Source organism: Typopeltis vanoorti, chromosome 7, assembly GCF_054136105.1.
Source record: "Typopeltis vanoorti isolate ZY-2024b chromosome 7, IOZ_Tvanoo_1.0, whole genome shotgun sequence".
Classification (NCBI taxonomy): domain Eukaryota; kingdom Metazoa; phylum Arthropoda; class Arachnida; order Uropygi; family Thelyphonidae; genus Typopeltis; species Typopeltis vanoorti.
Genome location: NC_143555.1, coordinates 143484084 through 143505374, shown reverse-complemented (window position 1 = coordinate 143505374; position 21291 = coordinate 143484084). Strand labels below are relative to the sequence as shown.

The 21291-nt window shown below is 32.7% G+C and overlaps 1 protein-coding gene across 1 annotated transcript in view; it reads right to left on the bottom strand.

The window, feature by feature from the left end:
• Positions 1-21291, bottom strand: part of LOC150105146 (multidrug resistance-associated protein 1-like) — a 475014-nt gene that overhangs the window by 23162 nt on the left and 430561 nt on the right. The window contains exons 25-28 of the mRNA XM_090396181.1: positions 17684-17830; positions 9797-9955; positions 1208-1374; positions 192-386 (exon numbers count right to left, since the gene is read on the bottom strand). Coding sequence (XP_090252307.1) covers positions 192-386; positions 1208-1374; positions 9797-9955; positions 17684-17830 — 668 coding nt within the window. The remainder of the gene's footprint in view (positions 1-191; positions 387-1207; positions 1375-9796; positions 9956-17683; positions 17831-21291) is intronic.

The window sequence follows — 21291 nt, the reverse complement described above, 5'->3', positions numbered from 1 at the left end:
AATAATGGTTAAAAAATGGTCTTGGTACCCTTCCCATGATATATATATATATATGATAAATTAATGTTTTATATAATTTTTTATATAATTATATTTATATAAAATTATATAATCTTTATATAATTATATACAGTATTAGTGAACAGATAACTTGTTCACTAATACTGTAATATTACTTGATTGAAACCTACCTATCATAATCAAGAACTGTGTTTAATCTGTGAGCAATAGTTAAAATAGTACAGTCAGTAAATTCATTCCTTATAGTGTTTTGAATAAGTTCATCTGTTTCAACATCTACAGCAGCGGTAGCTTCATCTAAAATCAGGACTTTGGTTTTCCTCAAAAGAGCTCTGGCAAGACAAATTAACTGACGCTGTCCAACACTAAATGTAAACAGAAAAAATCCTTTGGCTTATTATTATGAACTGCATATTTAAGATAACATGCAAATATGCCACATGTAAGAAAATAATATTTTATTTCCAATATTTCACTCATGATATAGCTAGCATCTATGGGAGTAAACTAGTGTATAAGCCCAAGAGTAATATGACACTGTTAATTTAATAGAAGTAACCTCATTAGATGAATTACTGTCTCCTGTAGCCATTTTACTTGAGTCAAAATACTTTTTCTAGAGTCTAAAATAAAGTCAAGTCACAACCAATCCTATTAGTTGACCATGCCAATTTGTTTCTTCTCTTTAAAGAGTGTTTTTTTACACTGAGTGTTAAGTAAATTTACAAGAGTTCAATTCGATTGGTGCAATGACTTTTAAACTTCATTCCTTTTAGAAATTATTGACTTGAGACCAAATAAAAAAAAAATGTTTTAATGAAACGAAATAAAACTATAAGCTACATTGCTGACTTCTAGTTTTATTTATGGCATAGCCGCATGTCAGTTCCAAGCCTGGGTAAACAGGTGAGGGTTAAGCAAAAGGCTGGCAACTCACATCATAAAAAAAATGCTTAGTTATGGAAACCAGGACCATATTGGTTAACTAAATGAAGTAATACTTAGATACCCAGGAGAATTATTTCTGTTTTTAACATGACCAGGTAAATGTAGGAAAGCTGTTTCTCTGGGTGTTGTATATTTGTTAATAGTCTTTGCACTTGATTAAATGCAAAATATTTGGGATTCTATTATTCCTACAGCAAAAGGATTTGCTTAGGTCAATAAAAATATCTTGAAAATTTACCTGAGATTTTCTCCTCCTTCTGCCACTTCATGTTGAAGCCCATGTTCTAATGATGATACAAAACTTTTCAGATGAGAATGCGCTAAGGCTTTCCATACCTCTTCATCTGCATAATTATCAAATGGATCAAGATTCATTCTCAGAGTGCCAGAAAAAAGGACAGGATCCTGAAATAAACAGACCCATTTTTAGGTAGAAATGGAGCATGTACATATGTTTAAACCCAACTTATAATTCCCTTAGTTTACCTAGCAACATCAGCATTACTATTAAAATCTGTTTTATGAAACTTGAAACTTTTTGCTTACATTATGGAGATTTTTGTAATGTTAATTCCACCTAGGAAATGTTTTAAACTTCTAGTTACATTTAATACCATAGATAGTTTGGAGAAGCATGTTTTTTTTTCTTTTTCCTTTTTTTTTCTTTTCATTATTGATCCTTTCAACCTGTGGCAGTATTTTTCAGTGTTTTCAAAATCTCATTTTGAAAAAGACATTTTTTTTTCATACAATTTAAAAATATGTAGAAAAAATACTTTGAATTTATGGTGAATTAATTTACTGAATATCAATTGGGAAATGTCCTACAGAGAATGATTTTTTCTTTTTCTTTCTTTTCTTTTTTTTTTTTTTTAAGTAAAGTACATTGAGAACAAAAAAATTAGCAATTAATAATGCTCTAGAGCAACCTATGTTCCACAGTTCACTCAGTGACTTGCAAAAACATTTGGGATGATCTGCCAAAAGTTTATATTTGAAAACTAATAATCTAAATTTTTAAAAATAAAAATGCAAATTTACTGAATATCAATTGGGAAATGTCCTAGAGAGAATGATTTTTTTCTTTTCTTTCTTTCTTTCTTTCTTTCTTTTTTTTTTTGAAGTAAAGCTATATTGAGAACAAAAAAAATTAGCAATTAATAATGCTCTAGAGGAACCTATGTTCCACAAGTCACTCAATGACTTGCAAAAATAGGATGATCTGCCAAAAGTTTGTATTTGAAAACTAATAATCTAAATTTTTCAAAATAAAAATCAAATAAGTTAATTCCTTTTTGTGTTTTAACTTTTAGGAATTGATCATTTAGAAACAGAATTAATTAAATTTACAAGAAATACACAAGGAGCTACAGAAAGATACCAAAAATCAAATTATAACAGAATGTTGTACAATTCCTTCAGCATTTATAGCAATGAAAAAAGGTTGCAGTAGCTATTCTATCTGTATTTGGTTTATCATATATACAGGGTGTTCGGGATAAATTTGACAGTTTCGTAAGGAAAAAGAAAATCTTCTTTGTATCTATTAAATTTAATGAATTGACAAAAAAACATTACAGGCAGAGTTAATTACAATACTATCAACAAGATTTACTCAAAATAACCACCATTAGCATCGATCACAGCTTCAATTCTGCTTCGGAACCTCGAACAAGCTGATGCTACAGTCTCCCTGGGAAGGGCCGCAAAAACTGTTTTAATTTTATCCATTAACTGGGCTTTTGTATTACTGGAAGTGCGATTGGTGTCTTTTTCAACTGCGCCCCATACAAAATAATCCATGGGGTTAAGGTCTGGGGAGTTTGGAGGCCAAACATTTGGACTGGTGAAGTCGTAGAAATTTTCAGACAACCATTTTTGACTTTTCCCAGAGGTGTGGCAAGGGGCCGAATCCTGCTGCCATACATACGGCCTACCATTGGCTACCCTTGTTATCCAGGGCTTGACTACAGTTAGCAACTCCACGAACAAAGCCCGAATTCCAATGCCAGGGTTCTTCAACACCTGTTCCTGCAGATTTGCGAGGAATTCTGCTGTACGAACGCAATCAGATCGTCTGCTAGGGATCTTTCTTCTTGCTACATCCTCGTAGTCACCATTGCAAGTCTCTAGTTCATGCCTGATTGTTTTTACTGTATTCAGGGAGCATTGGGCAGCAGTCGTAATATCCTTATTTTGATGGCGGGCACGAATCATCATGATACAAGTTATTCTCTTCCATGATTCAGGTGGGTTCCAGCTATCCATCCTTTCTGACATCTTGTATATGAATGAAGAAGGGTCCAAACTTTTAAATGAAGAGAAGTGTGTGTTAATACATGTAACTTACGGAAAAATATAATTAATTATAAATATGTCAAATTTATCCCGAACACCCTGTATGTGTGAGCAAATATTTTCTCAGATAAATTATATTTTAAATTCACTATGAAGCAAACTAACGTGTCAAAATTCTGAGTCATGTGTCCACGTAAAAGTTTCCCATTATGAACCAAATTTAGACATCCTGTGCAAAGATAAACAAAACCAAGGAAGTCATTGAAACTGTGTTTTTTATAATTGTTTACATATATTTATCATTATTTATATTACGTTTGAATTATTTCTATATTTTTGTGATAATGTATATATAAATTTGTGATTAAATTTGTAATTTAATTTATTTGTTTAATTGTGATTTAATATGTTTATTTGTTGTGTATTTATTTACAGTATCAAAATAGTGTTTAACAGATTTTTGTACTTTTTTTTCGATACTTATAAGAATAAAAGTTTTGTTTTTCTGTAACACTTAGTACTTCCCTTATAAACTCTTTTTTTTTTTTTTTTACTAACATAAGTGGTGAACATACAAATTGCAAAATTTGATCTGTGGTGAGAAAAACATTGCCGATTTCTGCTCTAGAGCCTCCATAAGCTCAGTTGGTACCGATGAGCCCTTCGGTTGAAAAGACACAGGTTAGAATCCTGTCTATGATGTGAGGAACCTTTATCAGGTCTTTTCAATCAAATGGTAGGCATAATAGTCTCATACACAGGTAGAGAGTTTTTTCTACCAGAAACTCTGATTTTTCGTTCCTCTGAACAGGCAAACCAGCCCCATGAACACACAGTTCTACAGACATAAAATACTTACCTCTAGAGGGATGTAGCAGAGGCAAAGGAATAGCAAGCCGGCTGCATTAAATTGCCTAAAGCTCCTAATCAGGGATTCAATCTGTCTTGGATGGAATAATGCTCTAATATGCGGTTGCCACCATTAAGAAAAAGTCTGATTAAGGAAGTCATAACATAAAAAATCTCTTAGGTCTGGTTTTCTGAGAACTTTTAGCAATATAGGAAATTACACTGATTAAATGAAATTGATTTCATGAATTGTAAGCAATATCAAATTCTTCTTCCACTAAACATTACCTAACATAGTAGTTAACATTGATAACATCTATTTGCATGTAATGTATTTTATGTTTTTAATCTCTTTCTGGTCAGTTCAATACAATTAGTATATGGTTCTGGTTTCTTATCAAACTTATCGATTTTCTTTTAAACCAGCTTATTATATTGCTCAGGTCTCTGATATGATCAGCTCTTGGATTTTATTTTTTAATGTTCTAAAAATTTCTTAACTGTCAATCCATCCATATATCTTAGTCTTTCTCATATCTTTTATCGATTCAAATTTGTTATTTAAGTGGTTAATATGTATCTAATATATATTTAATACTCAAAGCTAGATAACTTGGCTACTTCCATACATTAAAGCCAGATAATTCAGAGAAGACTCCCACACAGTTTGTAAGAAATCCACCTTCTTTGGCACACCCCATTGCTAAGTATCCATCTGGATACTGAATGAATGACAATGAGCTGTCAATTTAACACTTTACCAATCAAACTGTATTCTCTATTAGCTTAAACTACACATTAAAATATGATGGTATAACATAGTGATATGCTAGTGTCGTGACGGGTTCTCTTTCTCTTTTGATGTTCGAATCCACCATCTTGCTATAAGTCACTTTTATCAAATAAAGGGAAACTAATTGCAAATTAATCACTGATCTATGGGCAGAGAAATTTCTATTATACTGCGCCACTCTATCCTTAGATAAGTCTATATGAATTAGTAAGTTTAATTCAAAATTAGTTAGCAGTCTTTTCATTCAATCAGGCCGATGGTATTTATTTTCCTTCTTTCTGGGATTCCCGCTAGATTCGAGTTTTTGTGAACGGTGCAGTAAAAAGAAATTCAGGCAAACACAATATTTAAATTAACAAACAAAATATTTAATATATGGTTATTTGACAAATACATAAATTCCACTTCTAAATATGACAAACCAGTCAAGTTAGCACATCAAGTCAAGTCATTCATATTAATCCAATCTTTCAAACTTTCTCAAACAAATTCACAGTTTCAGAATCGCAAAGTTTCTTTACTCAAATTATTACAATAGAATTTCCTATTTATTCAGTTTCCATGTATCTCTCAGCTACACTCTACGATTAACTCATAACAGGCACTAACCACGGTAGATATCACTTCAATGTCTATATTTTCAACTCTCAGCCTCGATGGTAAGCTACAGTTAATGTTAGAAACAGCGCAACGGAACTAATACTTAAATCTGCATACACTGAAATAAACTAATATGACTGTCCTTACCAGAAATAATCTTCAGTACTTCCAATATTTTGTGAGCACACTTTCAAATTGTATTTATCACACTTGCGAAACACTAAATAACTAAAACATTACTAATCGCGCTTCAAAAATCCAGATAACAACTATAAGGTACATTAATTATTCTTATTTATCATTCATCAACTAGTTTAACTCCGTACAATTTCCTTTCATGGTAGTACAGAAATAAGTCGTAATTGTAGACTGACTGGATTTATTCAGTATTCTTCTTTGAATGTCCAGTTCTCTAATTATCCGATTACGGCAATAATTTCCTTTTATTACTACGGCTGATTTTGCTTTCAGCCAACTATAAGATTCACTTATATAAAAAATATCTACTCAACTCCTATCCTTAGGAATTTTTTAATTACTTCTACTTCTTTAGTTTACTCCCTTGCTACCTTATAGTTCCAAAGTTCCGTTCCGACTCCCTACTTACTACTACGTATCTATTTTCCTTTTCTCCTCCACAAACGCTCCCTTCACACGCACTCGTTTATTTCCATGCGTCTCTATGACAACCGATAGACGTAAACATTCTCGCGAATGTTACATTAGGTTATATAACTACATTCAGTTATTACATAACGCTAACTTTCATGAAAAGAATAAATAGAATATTTGCATTCCAATAAATGCGTAGTTAAATTACAAATATAAGTTCTTACAATATTGACAAAATAATAAATAAAACAGCTTAATAATATTTATTACAAAATCTATTTACCATTAAAACATTTCTTTGATTAAGCAATTAAATATTTGACATAATTAAGGTAGTTATATGATATCAATTATAATTTATGTTATTTACATCAAATAATATTTACAAATATAGTTCTTGTGACGGAAAGTCATGTTGGATTCTGAATCAAACAACATTTATTCTATTTTCTACATAATTAGAATCCAACACTAGAATCAAAGCCACTACTTTTTCATAAGGAACCAGGCAAACAGTGAAAACCAGCTTCAAAAAACATTAAACTCAATGGAATCAACATTAAGCCCTCTCAACAGAAAAGAGTTAGAACTAGTAGAGGACGTATAGAAATACTATGTCAACATAACTGGTGTTATTGTATTGAGATAAAGAAGACTGAAACAGGCAGTGGCACACAGGATTTAATCTTGGAGGGGGGCGAGTACTCAATATTTAATCTTGGCGGGGGGGGGCGAGCACTCATGATTTAATCTTTGGGGGGGGCCGAGTTGAGTAGACAATTTGAGAATACACACTACGCATTGCATACGACCTATGACTGAGCATCTGCAGTGATCGCCAATGCATGATACCTGTGATCTCTGGCCCGGATAGGGCAAACAAAGTATCGCCAGAGCACTATTTCGTTCACAACGGCCGTGAGAGCTATAGGGTATTCCCACCTTATGTGACTGCTAATTCATAAGTAGTATAGAAATAGAAGACACGACACAACATAAATAAATTTTTAAAAAAAATTTAATTAGGAAAAGATTTTTGGAAAATTTTCTAGTGTTTTTTCCTTTTTCTTTTTGGGGGGGGGTGCCAGGGCCCCTTCCTGGGTGTACCAATGGAAACAGGTGAGATACTTCTAAACAGTAAGAAATGTTATATTCAGGAAATAGTGATCAGGGAAAAGAGGGAAAGAGTAGGCTATGATATTTCACATAAAACACAAAGATAAACAAACGTCTTGAATGACAGGCAATTTCAAGTAGATTGATGTGAACTAATTTCAAAATGGAGAATTGGACAATAATGCTTATTTGTGACTATGGTATTACAGATGGTTCTAGTAATGAAGAAGTAGAGGACAGTTGGCATACAGAAACAGGAAAAGTTGATTACTGTTGATTAGTAGTTGATTAAATAAATCTCAAACAGAAATATTTTGGAAAATATGGAGAAAAAAACAAAGCTAATAACAATGGTATGTGCCTGTGGATTTCGACTCAATTTATTGTTATTATTATCATGTGATACCTCCAAGGAGTCCAAAGATTCATTGAGGGAGGGTACCTACTCTACAATCTCCATCTCCACCACTCAATCCACCAACTACAGTGAACCACATCATCTACACCAACAGCATGTACTAGAAGTCCAAAAAAAAAGTTAATTCTAGTATTTTCACAGACAATCACAAACATCCTTCCCCCCGGCAGGATTTGAACCTGCAGCCTTTTGGCTGGAGAGCGGACATGCTAATCACTCGACCAACCAAAGAATTAGTCATTACTAATACTATGTTCTGACAAAGATGTGCATAAATTTACATGCACAGAACACAAAATAAGTTTAACTGATTATTTTATTGCTGATGAATATCTTCATGCTGATTAAGGATGCAGGAGATTTGAAATAGGAAGTAATCGCTATCTAATTTTGAGCAGAAAGATAGAGCTTCATTAAAAAAATGTGTGAGTTTAATTTTATTTTATAACTAAAAATATTATAAGTATTAGGGAATGTTTTATTAGTTGCCAAAATGGTAAACTAGTTTCACAAACAACTATAACTTGACAGTTTAATCTTTTTTTTTTAAACCTCAGATGAAGTCACCAAATTATAGATGTTCATGAAAATATATTATACTGTTTCAACAACTAATAAGACATTTCCTAATACTTATATGTATAAATGTTTTAAAAAAATCAAAGTAAAGAAGATTTCATAGCTGAACTGTACTTAAATATACAAATACTAAAGGAGAAAAAAATGAAACATTTGAAAACAGGAACTAATCTTGAATACACAGTGGTTAAAAATTTAATTCAGCAAAGTAAACATATGAAGTCATCAGCAAGGATAGAAAAATCAGAATTTCATGGTGGAAGTTCAGTAGACAATCCTATAGTACATGTGTACTAAATGGGTGAGCAAAGTTTTTTCTATTTTTTAAGTCATTTTACTTTTTTTGTTGTAAACAAAATATTTTTGTAAAAAAATAAATAGAAAACACCTTACCTGGCCTACAGTATGAATGTACTGTAGGTTTACAAAAAAAAAATCTTTTGTGGGTGGAAGCGACATATATAAAAATTAAAAAAGATGAAATTGTAATTAAAAGTTCCTGGTAAAGTAATGTAGCACATGTCCTTTGAGATTAAAGAGAAAAATCTCAGAAAATGTTCAAGTAGCTAAACAAAAGTTATATAAATAATTCAGAAGAATATAGAAGACAAATATCATGAAGAGAGCAAAATGTTCTATAGGCTGTTAAAAAGCTTGGAAATGGACCAAACCATACTGTAAAATAAATCAGATTAACAAAGGTAATATAAAAACTGCAGTCTGGAGTAATTTAGATGATGATGTCATCTTATAATACATCTGATATAAGGTGGTATAATCACTTGAATAGAATGGAAGAGATTTTTGATGCTAGGAAACATAGAGGAAAATTAACTCTCATCCATGAAATGTTGTAAAACGTAATAAATCAGACATTTCCTAATATTTATATGTATAAATGTTTCCTTTAGACAAGCTAAGTTTCTTTTTATTATTTATATTTCTTGCATAATCCAGAAATCGCATTGTGGAGACTAAACAACCTAAACATAAAACTGTTTCAAGTAAGGTGTTGATCTCAATCATGCAACGCCCATGGCAAGATTCAAATTCAGAGCAAGTTGGCTGGATAGTAGGTATGCTATCTACTTGACCAACCATGTTGGCATGGTTGTGCCTTAGAAGATCAAAATATATGATCTGAAAATATTGTAGTCATGACAAATAAGACTAATTTGGAGGAAGATTGTTGATACGCAGTTAGTAATAATATAAACTTGATAGAATACTTTCATAGTATTCTGCTGTACACCTTTTGAGGATACATATAAGAAATTTGATGACGATGATTAACTGCTTACTTTTTCTTGAAAAACAAATATCTAATTCAGGAGTTCTAAGTTCTGTTGTCTGAATTAAAAATTACAAGCAATGTAAATCCTAGCTAAATATAGCATTAAAAAAACTATGAAACTAAGTATAAAATTCATAAAAATAACATAGTGTTCTAGAGTTAAAAGAAATACACTTTGAAATTTCCTTATGTGTTAATGCTTTATACTGATTGAAACATTAAGTGTAAATAAATCAAGATAAAAGAATTCTAAATAAGTTCCACCAACCTGGGGAATGATGGTAAGTTTGGAACGCAAATCATGAAGACCAATTTTCGAAATGTTGATACCATCAATGCTGATTTGTCCTCCAGCAGCTTCAATGATTCGGAACAGAGCCAAAGTTAATGAAGATTTACCTGCTCCTGTTCTACCTACTATTCCAACCTGAAATTATTAGGATAAAATTTAAAAATAATTTTGTTTCACTACATTCAATTACAGAGCTTTGTATTGCATTATTTTGCTCTATATTAATGAATAATTAAAACAAATTTCAAATTTTGTTTAGTTTTAGATGGCACAACTGCTAAACCAGTTGTGTCACTGAACTTTACAGGATACACCTATGCTTACTTGTTCCTGAAACACAAGTGAGCAGCTGATTTAAGTAAATGTCATAAAATTTAAATTTTTTAAATAACTTTTAGATTATTATAAATTGTGGAAATTTCAGCTTTTTTATGCACAACTGAAACAATGATACATAAAATATATTTCAAAACATTAATCTTGGAATAAATAAACTCTCAAATAATGTTTAAAATATTTACTATAATTTTAAAATTATTAAATTATGAGCACAAAAAACATTTTTGTCATGATAGTACTGAATCTGCTTGCACTGTTTTATCACTCACTCACTCACACACACACACACACACACACACACACCTTTAAAAAGACTGCAATTCCAGATTATATAAAAGACTGAAGAGTCGAAAGAGAGGCTTTAAATAGTGGCATACGAGAGGCATGCTGTACATGGGATGTTTACACCCATGTACATGGGTGTAAACATCCCCATGTACATGGCTTTCAAGAATCCATCACTATATATTTCATATCACATCCAGTTTCAACTTACCATAACAATAACAACAACAACAGTGAGAAGTTAAACAAAGAAAAGTAAATTATATGCAGAAAAAGGTAAATCTCCCAAAACTTTCTGGATCCAATTTTCAAATATATATAATCTCCACTACAACCTCAATGATATTCATTTCCTTTAGGTGGAAAATAATTTTCATCACTTGGTGTGAGACTAGTGCCCCTCTTACTGGATACATGAAGTGGATTAAAAAGTTCCACATTTGTGGTCTGTAGAGTAGGCTTTCCAGATTATGTAAAAAAAAATTAATTAAAAATATAAAAAATAATAAATAAAATTAAAATAAACATAGTCCATCTACCATGCTGGTAGTAATATTTATGGGTTTAACAACCTTTTGTGGCTGGGATTTCACATAAAAATAGTTCTGGTATCTAATGCCAGAATATTAAAGAAAAATCAAAACAAATTCCAACTTACAGTCACCTCTCTTTAATATTCTTTGGCTGAAAAACTCTGTTTCAGTCTATCAAATTTGTTTGTTGCTTGTGTTATTCTCCTAAGTAATTTCCTTAATAATTTTGATTTCTTTTCCAAATGATCTATGTATACTGTCAATGCTGTCTCTTCTCCAGGCAATCCATGTCACTATTTATGTTGATTTCTTCTTCCCATGGAACAATGCTCACATTGTTACTTTTTATCCCTGTGATATCTGGCATTATAAGAATGCCAGACATTACATGGATGTAACTTTAAGTCAAATATATACAACTACCTCAGTCATGAAGATATTAACCATGAAAAGTTTTGTGTGTAAAATATAGATGAAAACAAGAATTTCTTGTGAAGTAAATTATACCATTAAGTGCCTCCCTTGATTTTTTACTAGAAAGATAAGAAGAAAAATTCAAAAAAATTTCTCTGGTGCCAGTGACATTTCTCTGATTGTTCTTAAGATTAATGCTCCACAGTTGAATCTTGTTTTGTATCCCCTATTTTGATACTCTCCTAACTCCACTGATATTTATGCTTCAGTTTGGAAATTAGCCCACATTCAACTTATTTCTAAGAAGGAAAATCTTTGCCATCAAATTTTTCTCATTTCAATTCTTCAATTAATGAAGAAAACTATGAACACTCAACTTCTATGCTACCTGGAGATGTTTCAATTAATAAACTATTGCCAGTATAAATTCTTTAACTCTCAATCAACAAGGGTTAACCTTGTTCATTGAGTAACCTAAGTAACCACTTGAGTTTCAAGAAACTCAAGGGATATGATTGGGATATAGTACCAATGTACTAACCCAATCATAAGGTTTTTCATGTAATTTCATCTTATGGTCAGTCTTCTGACTTCAATACTGCATGAGATGGTAGATGGATCATTAATCTTTGCAGTTCAGGAATACTACAAAATTAGCTGCAAAACTCCATTCAATCAGCTACTGCTGTCTTCCTTCTGTATATCAATGAACTTTGCCAGTTGATGACTACAAATTCAATCCATGGTTCTACTGATGACAGTGCAAGGTACTCCTGTTTCTCTCTTGAAAATTCTAGAATATCTACTTCTACCACTATAAATTCAGATCTCCAAACCATTTTTCAGCTCTAATCACCTTATTATCTTCCACGCTCAAGAAATTCAATTTTTATTTCTTACAAAAAAAAAAGGGAAAAAAAACCTTTTGGTTTTTTTTTCTTTTCCTTTTAGTATTTTGACATCATCCAAATCTCTTAAGATGTTTATGCCAAGAAATAATTAGTAAAAAAAAATAACCTCAATATTTTTTGGATATCCTTTTTAGATAACCTCAATTTTTTCTTCGCATAAATATATTGCAAATACCTCAGCATCCAAGAAATTAAGTTTTCTCCTTTTCTCCAAGTGTCTCTTTATCTCTAAATAACTCTAAAGTTATTTCAGTACAGAAGAAGGCAATTAGGCTGATTAATGATCCTACGTCTCACCAATTCACTATACTCTTCAGCTATCAGCTAATGCCTTTTATTTCTGTATAGGGAGTAGGTGAGGCCATTTTAGCCCTAACTTTTGGAGACTGAGTGGGCAATTCAATCTCCACTGGTAGCCAATCAGAGATAGCTGGCCCAAGGCTATCACTAATTAAATGGCAGGCAGTGAAGAGACAGAAAGGCAAGTAATGCCATCTCGTGGTCTCACTATACTCTTTCAAATGTTTAATTGCTGCTTGCATTGTCTCCAGATATTATCATGCTATTCAACAGAATTGGCATCAATAATTTTTTTTTTCACTCTTCTTTAAATCTCTTAAAACATTTGCAGCAAAGTACTCAACTTCACATTCAACTCCAAGTTCATAGAGCTGACTCCTCCATTCATTTCCCTCTACTCCTACTGGAATAGATTGCCTACCCCCCCCTCCCATGTATTTCAGTTCAATGTTAACTAGTTTGTTCCTATGTTTGGCCCATCCAGAGTACTAATGTACATATGAGAAGATTTTTATTACTTTTATTATTATTATTATACAGGCACCTCCATGGAGTCTGAAGACTCATCGCAGGAGACTCAATCTGCGATGAGTCTTCTAAACTATCACTACTTCTCTTCAAACCCATTAACAGACAAAGCACTGACATCCAATTCTGGCAACCCATTCCACTCATTCACAACTCTCCAAGAAAAAATATAGTCCTCACACCCCTACTAACCACACCTCCTTTATTCAACTTCCAGGGATGACCCCTTGTTCTGGTCCCTCTAGTCAAGTGCTGAAACATTTCCCCTGCATCAATCCTATAAAACCCTTTAAGCAACTTAAATGTTTTTATTATATCCCCTCTTTTTCTCTTATCAACCAACTTCTGCAATCCATGCAGCCCTCAACAAATCCTCATAGGGAACATTCCACAGACCGCTCACCATCTGGTCATGCCTCTGAATCCTCTCCACTGCTTCCTTATCCCCAAGAAACTCGGGGGACCAGACTTGAGCACAGTAACCCAGATGTGGGCATATCAAGGCCTTATAATAATCTTATCTGTCAAGACTACAATATATTATTAGATCTTATATTTCAACCATTTAAGGCACCAGTCCAGCTAGATCTTTGTCTTCCTCTGGTTCTTTTTCCTGTCATCCTAGCAAGAATACTTGTATTTTGCTAACCTTTACTTTCCCATTCTACCACCTGAGATTTGCTCTGATAACAGATTCCTGAATGCTAAAAACATCATCAAGTTCTTTCCCAATATTCTAATTTTTAATATGTTACAATTGATTTTATCTGTTCACTACCCTAATCTTTCTCAGAACTCTGAGTAAGAGGGTCTCCAGTATTTGATGAAGTGTATTATTTCTAACCCATCTCAGATCCATTAGTTAAAACTGGTTTTAACACAGTCTTGCCTATAGCTAGTTTACTGTTTTGACTTATTTCTCTCTTATTCCATATAAATTTATTAAGCTGACTTCCTACCATACCAGCTTACTAATTGTGTCTATTCCCATATTTAATTTGCCATTTTCACTAAAAAGGTGATTGTGCTGAAATATTTTACTAGAGCTTTCCATTCAGGATGCAGCTGATATTTTCATTCTCTTTGTCTTTTTATTGCTGATTTTCACATTTAATACAGCAGTTATTCGATTTAGTCAGGGACTCCTGCAGACCTGTACTGGACTTAGAAGTATAACATCTCTGAATAAAGTAAACAGCTGAGATTCACATCTCCAATTTTGTTATGAGACTCACTACTGCTTTCCTTTATAACGTGATCCATATAGATGATGAATAATGTGAATATAATTGAGATAATGTGAAATCCTTGTCTCACAACTGATTTAACATGAAACCACCTTCCTCAAGTCTCAAATATAGTCTGTGTACAGTTTGATATAATGTCTTATTTATACCATATAACACCCATATATGGCACTAACGTACTATAGGTTGATCAGCCAAACTTTCGTATACAAGGCCCAACATTAAAAAAAAAAAAAATATATATATATATATATATATATATATATATATTATTTTATTTTTATACATATTTTTATTTTTATATATTTCATTTTATTTATATATATATATATCTATATATATATAGGTAACCCTCGTATAACGTGGTACTTATACAACATGGTCTAAAATTGTAGTAACCCTTGTTGAACGCGCTACCTATACAATACAGTCTACAAATTGTAGTAACCCTTTATCTTTTCATATGTTTTTCACCGTGCGACTTAAAAATCAAATTTTATCTTCGTTAAATTTGTGTCTGTATCCCGCATGTAATTATAAGTAGCGAATTTATATTAGGGGAAATACCCTTTAGCATTCATGTACCTCAATTGTTTACAATATAAAACGTTTATTGTTGAAAATTGTCCTCGTTTCTGCCAGGAAAGTGCATTAAAAATCATAAGTGTGTTCATCTCAAGCTGAGCACTTTATTTTCTGGTGAGTTACATACAATATGTAATGCTTGCTTTCTTGTGTAAAAAATTATTTTTATAGTAATGGCCACAAACTGCAACGAAAGGGAAAAACCAACATTGAAACAAAATTAATTTCTCTCGAAGAAAAATATTCAAAATCTTGGATTGGTTGAAAAATGGAGAAAAACCAAGAGTTTCTGCAGGGACTTTGAATTTAAATGAATCAACAATTCGAACAATCAAACAAAATGAACATAAAATCTGAGAAAGTGCTTATTGCTGGGTCAATGATAAGTGCAAAGTGCGTTGCTTGTGTACGTGATATTCTAATGGAAAAATCTCTAATGATTTCGATAGAAGATTGCACTTCAAAATAAAATTTCTATTGATGAAAATCTTATTAAACAAAAAACTCTTAAAGTTTATAAACATTTATAATGCAGACCAGGTGTTCAATGCGGATGAATACAGGTTATATGGAAAAAAGGGCAAAAACGCACCTATATTTCGAAAAATGAAAGATCAGCTCCTGGATTCAAAGTTTCCAAAGATAGAATTACTCTACTGTTTTGCAGTAATGCATCAGGTGATTACATGACAAAACCAGTGTTTATTAACCAATTCTCAAATCCTCATGCTATGAAAGATTAAAATATGCACTATTTTATTTTGCCTAAAACATTTATGCATTATGTGCAATGAAGTTTAAGTACAATTTGTAATTTTTATACTTTTAGACTATGTATTTGTTTCATAGTTTATATGTTTTCTTAACTTACATGAATTACCTGAATTAAATAAAAATATATTTTTGTTGGATATGTCATTGTTGTTTATATAATTTAAAAAAAAACGATTTCAGAACATAACCCTACTTTTTCTATGTGATCTGAGACTTGCATAACACGTTTTGTATAACGCGGCATTTCTGCAGAATCTAACATCGGTGTTATATGAGGGTTACCTATATATATATATATATATATATATAAAAACTGTAGTGTTTTGAACAGCTTTTCTCTTGGCACCTTGTCACATGCCTTTTCCAGGTCTACGATATTTAAATATAAATCCCTGTTATTATTCCCATTATTTCTCAACTATTTGTCTTTAAGTTAAAATCTGATCCTGAGAACCTCTATTTGGTCTAAATCCAGCTTGCTCTTCCACAATTTTCTTAGCTGTTTCTCAAGTATTCTTTCATAAATCTTACCAGATACATTCAGTCAGGAAATTCCTCTGCAATTCTCACATTGAGTTTTATTTTCATTTTTACAGATGGGTACTATGAGAGCTCTACTCCAATCATCAAAATTCGACACTCTGACCATATGCAGTGCATTCACTGTAAAACTCCATATCTAAACATTTTTGGTTGAATTGCATCTGCTCCAGCTGGCTTTCGACATTTCAATGTTTTGATGGCTTTTTCTACTTCAAGTATGGATATGTATTCTTGACTGCATTCCTGTTAGGTGTTTTCTACCACTTTGCTGACAATGCTCATTCTACTTAGCAATCTTTCAAAGAAATTATCTCCATTATATGGAGAACAACCTATAAAAGTAATACAATATTTCAGATATTTAGATACAATTTTTTAGTGAAGATGACAAATTAAATCTGGAAATAGAACAACAGAATAAGCAAAGCTGGTATGGTGGTGAACCAGTTGCATAAATTTATATGGAATAAGACAGAAAATGCTAAATTAGCAGTATATAAGACAGTGTTGAACCAGTTTTAAGTTATGAATCTGAGAGTTGGGTTGGAAATAAAGCACTTGATCAAAGACGAGACCACAGATATGAGGTTCTACGAAAAATTAGAGAAGTGAACAGATGGAAGAATCATATTAAAAACGAAGATATTAGGAAGAACTGGACATTGTTAGGATTCAAGAATGTGTGAGCAGAACTAGTATAAGGTGGTATGGCAACTTAAACAGAATGGGAGAGGAAAGGTTAGCAAAATGGGTGTTTGAAGCCAAGGTGGCAGAAAAAGACATCCAGAGGAAGATGAAGATCAAGGTGGAATGAATCAGTTAGAAGTCCTTAGAAGAATGTAATGTAATGTTAGATATTACAATATTGGAGTGCTGACAAGAGATTAATTTGGAGGAAAATTGTTGATAGAAGATTAATAATAATGTAACCTTAATGATGTAGTGCTGTTATAGTAGTCTTAACATCCCTTAATCAGGAAATTGATGATGAGGATGTATATATAAGCTGCTAGCCTGTTTGGCTGAGTGTATTATTTTTGTTGTCTTATCAATATGCTGTGCTTGAATCCCATTGAGGACGGATGTTTAATATCTTGAAGTGATAAATTCCACTGCCTGATTTGAGACCACCACAACTCCCACTTCTGTAGGCTTGAACTTGAAACATTTCCATGTTTGATCCCTAGAGCATGAACTTTGGATTATATAGCCCCATCCCATGTGTTTACTAATGCTATAAGTTTATAGTCTGTAATGGATGCGATTCACACATAACTACTTTATGCTGTATACATTATCATAATGATTATATATATATATATATATGACACCAATGAAACATTTTCACGGTAAATATTACTGAAAAGGTAGTTTAATTCAAAATTACATAAAAGTATAAAATACCCTTTGTTTGGGTTCAACACTGCAAGTGATTTCCTTAAGGACAAGTTCTAAGCCTGCTCTGTATCTGGTTGAGTACTTCTTGAATTCAATATTTCCATTATCAGGCCAAGAATCCCTTGGTTTCGTTTCTTCAATACGCCAAGGAGCCTACATTAAAAAATAAATAAATAAATAAAACACACATAATACTCTTACATTCAGTGTCTGTTGGCTATAGAGAAACCTATAAAATAAAATGTCTTGTGTGATAGCACCAATAATCTTTAGTATAACAAGTTTTTATATCTCTTAACTTTTTAGCTTGCATATGTCCACTAAGTAAGTGGCATGTTGTCAAAGAACAAAGCACAAGTGACAAAGTACCACAGTAAATTTCTGAGCTAATACTTTCAAGAGCTCAGGACTTTACTGTAAATTTAAGATGCACCATCACTCATTTATATAACTGCTGTGACTGTGACATCTCACTTGATCAGGTATTCATCTTTTATTAAAGAGGTAGACCCCATAGCATATTAGTGCAATGAGTGCTTGTGCAGGTGAAAATTGAGAAAGAAGAAGAAATTATTAACATTTTCTTCTTCTACTCTTTTTTAACAGGCCCAGTAGAAAGCAGAAGCATGATAGTTGCCAGTTTAGCGGAGCAGTGACCATGGAAGTACATGTAGAAAATTGATGTCCCAGTTCTAATCATTTTTGTACACATTGCTAGTTTTTGAAAGAAAGGCCTTATTTTGTCTCTGACAAAATAAGGCCTTTTATATCACAAATAGCTGGCCCATTTCAAGTGAACTTTCATTCATTATAGTTTACAGTATCCTTTCTTCTTATTTGTATATAATTCTTGATAAAATATAGCTATAATCTCCAACATTTATATTTATATATATGTATGCACACACACACACACACACACACACACACACACACACACACACACACACACACACACACACAAAGTGATGCCATAAATACTGTGTTACGTCTTGCATTTCTCTTTTTATTATTATTTATTATCTCACTATCTAGCTTGTTATCTCTTACTTGTATCAGGAGTTAGTTCCAGCAAATTTATTTAATTTTAAACGACTGTGCCAGCCGGTGACTATTTCCCGATTCTTAGGCAGTGGGGAGATTATGAGAACCCTGTAGCTGTAATAGCACTTTGCAAGGTTGTAATGCAGCCACCTGTTATTTTCAACATTCTAAAAACACTCAGGATCAGTATGATGTTTGTGTATTGGACAATTAATCATTATAATGATACAGAAGACATATCTGACCACCAAAGAACAGGTTGATCATGCTGCATCAAAATGCAACAGCTTGTGAGGGCTGTGAAAGCACCCTTCTGCCATAATTTTGCAAGAATACAGAAAGTAATATAACAAGAGATGAATGTTTCACAAAGAATGATGTCACATGTACTAACTGATGACCCGAGGATGAGCCTATCATCGTTCTACTGGATACTTCCTAATACCATAACTTATGCAGCAGAGAGTGATAAAATCAAAGGCACTTTTCTGGCAGTATGCAAACAACATACACAGATTTATCCTCTTCACAGATGAGAAGATTTTGGAATCCTAGGTTCCATAGTCTAGGATTCAGAGAGGTTAACACCCAGCATCAGTGATGGTTTGGTTATGTTATAACCTTTGTGGCTGGATGGACCCCAATCCCTTGAATTATAATCCCCTCATCTCTATGAAAAATGGCTTAAATTAATGAGAATTTATCGAGCACCTGGCTCACCCATTTTAGGGCAGTGTGGGAGAGTCTGTACCGATGAGCAGAGCCACTTTTGGACGCTTGTGCTTCCACCTATCGTTTTCATCATAGTTAGATGACTCTGGAATGAGTTGATTGGGATGATTAGATGCTTTAGTGAAATATGTAATGGCAGTATCACGGAGAAACGTGAATATCAGGAATGTTAGCGTCTCGGTGGAGGAGAGTATTCCTGACAAACCACGGAGCATTGAATATCATATGGAGACATTTGTTCTGGATGACCTGTAGCTTTTTTTGATGTTGCCAGGGGAGGTGTGACCCCAAGTCAGTGATCCATAAGTCAATGTGGGTCTAATGATTGCATTATAGATTCGTAGTTTGTTTTCAGTGCTGACATAGCTTCTTCGGTTGAGAAGAGAGTAAAGTTGCATAATTGCGGAGTTTGACTTGCTGCAGGCATAATCGATATGAGACGGTTATCTAGTTGAATACCTGAATATTTGGTGCTAGATTTCCATGGGATAGCTGTGTTGAAAAGTTTGACTTCTCCATAGTGGGATGCCTTCCACCTTGTGAAGAGAATGGCAGTACTCTTGTTTGCATTCACAGCTATTCTCCATTTCCTGAGCCATTTTTCTAGGTTTATTGCTGCAGTTTGTACGCGCAGCGTAGCTAAGTTATCTAAATAAAAGCTGTATAAGTCCAATAAAAGCTGAAAAATACTTAGAGTCCTAAAGTTAGGGTTTCCTGGAAAACTAAGTGGGTTGAATGTGTGCTGTCCAAATTCTTGGGATTTTTATGCCACCATTATTGTTAAGACTAGGGTGGTTAATCAAAATTTCACAGGTTTCTTTAAATTTCCGTTCACACTAAGTTTTTGTATGATGTAAAGAACAAGTATTTTTCCAATCAATTTGGTGTAGGGTGTTAAGAGTGTGATCTGCGAGGCCGGCTTCACCAAAATTGCTAAATTTAATGTGTCAGTTGTATTCTTTTTTACAGATAGGGATTGTACATCCAGTTTCCTCAATATAAGGTAAGTTACAATAAACTCCTCCAGGGTGTGCCAATGGGAGAAGAGTATCCTTAGAGGAGTTAAATATGTTTTTTTAATTTTTAAAGGTGGTTTAAAAGTGGCATTAAGATTATAATGGTGTAGGATTCTATTAATTTTTTCTGATAACCCTTTAATGTATGGGATAGCAATGGTTTTACAGTAATCTATATTATTTTTTGATGAAGTTTTAAAGAATTTTATTAATAGTATTTTTGCTATAGCCATGCTTTATAAATGTATTGCTAATAATTTTTAATTCTTGTTTAAAAATTTGGAGTCATTAACACCTCACTGCTCTAATGAACAAGCTCTTAAACAAGAATTAAAAATTATTAGCAAGACATTTATAAAGGTGTCTATAGCAAAAATACTATTAATAAAGTTCTTCATAAATCTCATAAAAAATAATATAGATTACAGTAAAATCATAGCTATCCCATACATTAAGGGTTATCAGAAAAAATTAATAGAATCCTACACCATTATAATGTTAATGCCACTTTTTAACCACCTTTAAAAATTAAAAAAACATATTCAACTCCTCTAAGGATCCCCCCCCCCCTCCAATGGCACACCCTGGAGTTTATTGCATGTATTGCACCTGTAACTTACCTTATATTGGGGAAACTGGATGTACAATCCCTATCCATAAAAGAACACATTGCTAAATGACACATTAAATTTAGCAATTTTGGTGAAGCAGGCCTGTCAGATCACTCTTAACACTCTACACCAAATTGATTGGAAAAGTACTTGTTCTTTCTTCTTCTTGAGTATTCTGCAATTGAGCAGGTTCTTCTTTTAGTAGCAGAAA